The sequence below is a fragment of the Octopus bimaculoides genome, chromosome 23 (genome assembly GCF_001194135.2).
Source record: "Octopus bimaculoides isolate UCB-OBI-ISO-001 chromosome 23, ASM119413v2, whole genome shotgun sequence".
Taxonomy (NCBI): Eukaryota; Metazoa; Mollusca; class Cephalopoda; order Octopoda; family Octopodidae; genus Octopus; species Octopus bimaculoides.
In genome coordinates this window covers 11,374,105-11,378,308 of record NC_069003.1, presented here as the reverse complement: position 1 = coordinate 11,378,308, position 4,204 = coordinate 11,374,105, and the positions used below count along the sequence as shown (strand labels likewise).

The 4,204-nt window shown below is 40.8% G+C and overlaps 1 protein-coding gene across 1 annotated transcript in view; it reads left to right on the top strand.

Annotated features, from left to right (window-relative positions):
* Positions 1–4,204, top strand: part of LOC106872435 (geranylgeranyl pyrophosphate synthase) — a 35,299-nt gene that overhangs the window by 793 nt on the left and 30,302 nt on the right. Inside the window, exon 2 of the mRNA XM_052976148.1 lies at positions 1,146–1,202. Coding sequence (XP_052832108.1) covers positions 1,150–1,202 — 53 coding nt within the window. The 5' untranslated portion in view covers positions 1,146–1,149. The remainder of the gene's footprint in view (positions 1–1,145; positions 1,203–4,204) is intronic.

The window sequence follows — 4,204 nt, the reverse complement described above, 5'->3', positions numbered from 1 at the left end:
TAGAAATTCTCCCAATATTTTTAAGAGATACTTTTTGAATCACGGCTACTTGACTTTTTTTCTTAAAGGGGAAAATTACTATTTCAAAAGGCAGAAAAACAGAGAGACTATATCTTTATAGACGAAGACCAGTTGCAATGGGAGGAGTTGAATCTCATAAGAATGGAAAAACAAACCACAACAAATGAAACTCCTTTAAGAGCATTTAAATACCACTGCATCGTTAAAATTGTTACCTCAGTGAAGTAAATTAAGTACGTCATCAAGTACACGCTGAAAGGAAAAGACCAAACTGCTGTTCAAATAAACAATGATAACGAAATTAGTTAATATCTAATGGGTAGGTATATTGACCCATCCGAAGCAGTTAAATCCATTTTAGGATTTTCAGTTCATGAAAGAGCACATGGAATAATGAGACTGCAAGTTCATCTACCAAAGAATATTGCTCAGAAATAATGAGGATATATATGGCTGTCAATGAACGACAGGAGAACAACATTGACAGAATTCTTTTCATTGTGCATCAATGATGACTTTGCAAAAACATTACTTTATGCTGAAGTACCCATGTTTTCCATTTGAGACAGAAGTAACAAAGAATGGCAAAGAAGAAAGTGAGGAAAAAAGTTGAAGGCCATTTGAACGTTTTTCAATGAAGAAACACTTGGTTGTGTTTATGTTGTCACACAAAAGGCAGGAGAACCGTATTATTCAAGAATTTCATTGCATGAAGTTCAAAATAGTATTTTGTCTTCTGCTGCCACATATTGACATTTTCCGCTTGGAGGGGTCACAACCACTCTGAGTTACATCTAGTATATTATATATGTCGTGTATAGATAGATAGATATGTAAAAAAAATAGCATTCTATTTATACATATCTGAAGTTCATATATTTTTGTTTGACATATACAAAATAGACTGACAGGTGGTTAATGGGTGGAGTTACTGAATGTTTCATTATCAATGAAATCCATCAATTGGTGGCCACTCTGTCATTGGGTTGGAAATTTAGTTTTTTAACTTGACATGCTGTTTGTTGCCCATAATCATAATCGATGAGGTATGATTGGGAATAGATTTTGTTTCATCAAATAGCAGACACACCCTACAACTAAATGTTTCCAATTATCTTTTCTAGAACAATGAAAATAAATATGGGTACAATTCGTCGACAAACTCTCCTTCGACCGATAAAGTGAGTATTCATTGTTACTATTGCCATTGTTATTGTAGTTGTTGTTGTTATTGTTGCTGTTGTGTCTTAGCATATAAATGTTGTAAGGATTCCTCTGAAAAAAAAATGCCTTGTTTTGCCCTTTACTGTTCCCTTGTTTCAGTCATTAGACTGCGGGGTTTCAGAGGCACCCTCCTTGGAGGGATCAGTCACACAAATTGACACCAGATTTTTTTAAATTTGGTATTTATTCTGTCAGTCTCTTTAACTGAACTGCTAAGTAAAGAAACCAGTACTAATTGCCAAGTGGTAGGGAAGGACAAAGACAAAGATGCACACACACACACACACACACATGCAAACATACACAAACACGCATGCACACACAGACACACTTTTATTCTTTTACTCTTTTACCTGTTACAGACATTTGACTGTGGCCATGCTGGAGCACTGCCTTGAAGGGTTTTAGCCGATTGAAACAACCTTAGGACTTATTTTTAAAGCCTAGTACTTATTCTATCTGTTTCTTTTGCCACACTGCTAAGTTATGGGAATGTAAACACAACACTGGTTGTCAAGTGGTAATGGGGGGAACAAAGACAGACATAAAGACACACACACACACACACACACACACACATGATGGGCATCTTCCAGACTTTCTATCTACCAAATCCACTCACAAAGCTATAGTAGAAATCACTTGCCCAAGGTGCCGTGTAGTGGGAATGAACCCAGAACCATGTGGTTGGGAAGCAAGCTTGTTACCACACAGTCACATATATGCCTGTATATAGGTGAAATAAACATCAGAGATGCTTTACTCCCTGTAGAAACTGTAGGAGCTATTTAGAGGTTTCACAAGCTCTTCTAAATCCATTGCAGTGTTGGAAACCCATCAGCAGGTATCTCAGGGTCACATGCATTTCATCCCTTAGACTGTATGTTTTACCTAAGTAGGGCAGCAAGGTCAGAGCTAGTTTTCATCTACAGAAGGGCTCCACATGAGGTCTCTTATCAACCATAGTCTTCCAGAGCGTTTCAGCTGCCGTGACTATTTCCCTAATGTATTTCTCTGGTTGTCTGGGTCCCAGATCTACTTTCTGCAAGGAATCGAGCACTGATCCAGGTGGAAAGCTGTGGCAGCCAATTTTAATGGAAAATGAGGCCTCATACCACCTCTTGAAAAGGGCTTCATCGATTAAGTCCTGATATTTGGATTTCTTTACGTGGTGGGAAATACCAAGTCTGTCCACCCAGGAACATATCTTGTTGGAGTGGTGTCACCCCTGTCTTCTCTGGGAAGACAAGTCTGCCCCTCAGGTCCACTTGTATCTCCCAGTCTGAGGCTGAATGCAAAATAGAAAATGGGTCCCCTTCCATCGCTTTCGCCCTGGAAGCTTTGTAACCTTCCTTTGGGAATTTGATGCCGTTTGGAGGGGGGGGGGTGTTTATTAGCCTTCACTCTTTGCAGATCAGTCCACTTGGCAATTTCTAAAAGAACTTTGTCATGTATCCACTTGTATTGGCCTTTTCTTAGTGCCCTGGGGCATCCTGTCAAAATGTAGTTCAGGGTCTTACACTGCTTGCTGGATGGGTCTTTTTCTTTACCCCATATTTTGAGATTGCATGGGGTTGGCAAGAGGTCAGTGACAGTATGAAGGAGGAAGGATAATCTGTTTTCCTGTATTGATGTATATATGTATGTGTGTATGTGTGCACGCACACGTGTGTATATTTGTGTGTGTGTGTGTTTGTGCATATATCTGTAAGTATGTATGTATGTATGTGTGTGTGTGTGTGTAAGAAATAATTAAGATTCTGTTGAATTAGATATGTAAGTTGAGGCACCAAGTCAGCCTGGTATTATCTGCACAGCTTGAAGTAAGTTGAATAAAATCAAAATAAGCAACCAGGATGTCAAGGTATTAGTGCATTACAACCCATGGTCTTATGCATCTGAAGATGGCAGTGTATTTCATTCAAATGGATGTAATAATTGCATTGTTCGATTAAATGGACCTGCTGGAAACAACCGTAATGCATTTATTTGCTTTCTATGTATGTATGTATGTATGTATGTATAGGAGCACTCCGTTGGTTATGACGACGAGGGTCCCAGCTGATACGATCAATGGAACAGCTTGCTCATAAAGTTAACATGCAAGTGGCTGAGCACTCCACAGACATGTGTACCGTTAATGTAGTTCTGAGGGAGATTCAGCGTGACACAGAGTGTGACAAGGCCGGCCCTTTAAAAAACAGGCATTACTCATTTTTGCCAGCTGAGTGAACTGGAGCAATGTGAAATAAAGTGTCTTGCTCAAGGACACAAAGCGTTGCCGGGAATTGAACTCATGACCTTACGATCGTGAGCCAAATGCCCTAACCACTAAGCCACGTGCCTTCACTGTGTATGTATAATCACCATCTTTTGGCATGGTTTCTATGGCTGGACGCCCTTTCTAACACCGGGCACTTTACAGAGTGCTGGGTGCCTTTTATGTGGCACAAGGATGGGTGCTGTTTATGTGGTGCCAGTGTGGGTGCTTTTTATGTGGCAACAAACACCTGCAAGCTAGCGAGACAAAGACCTTTTAGCTGAGAGAAGAAGTGGAATTGAGGGACTAGAATATGATTGAGGGACAGAGGTAGCCCTCTTCCTATTGAAGAGATACTTGGCTCCCTCAGTAGGACTAGGAAGGAGAGAAAGGTGGAAGAGAGAGAGAGAGAGAGGGGTCTTCCCACAGGGAACAGTGAGAGTAGTATAAGTTGTACAGAGGGGGAATGTTCCATAAGAATGTGAGGGGAGATGTTTAGAGATAGCAGAGATAACAAGTGATGTTGAGAGGAATAGGAAGTGGTTGGGAGGTGGAGCGTGGTAGACATGTGGGAACATGGAGTGAGTGCAGATAGGCACGTGAGGGAGAGTGGAGAGGCCTGCAGTGGGTGGTGGTGGGGGGTGTAGGAATTATGGGTCGGGTGGGGATAGTTTGATAGAGGACAGAACTGTGTGTATG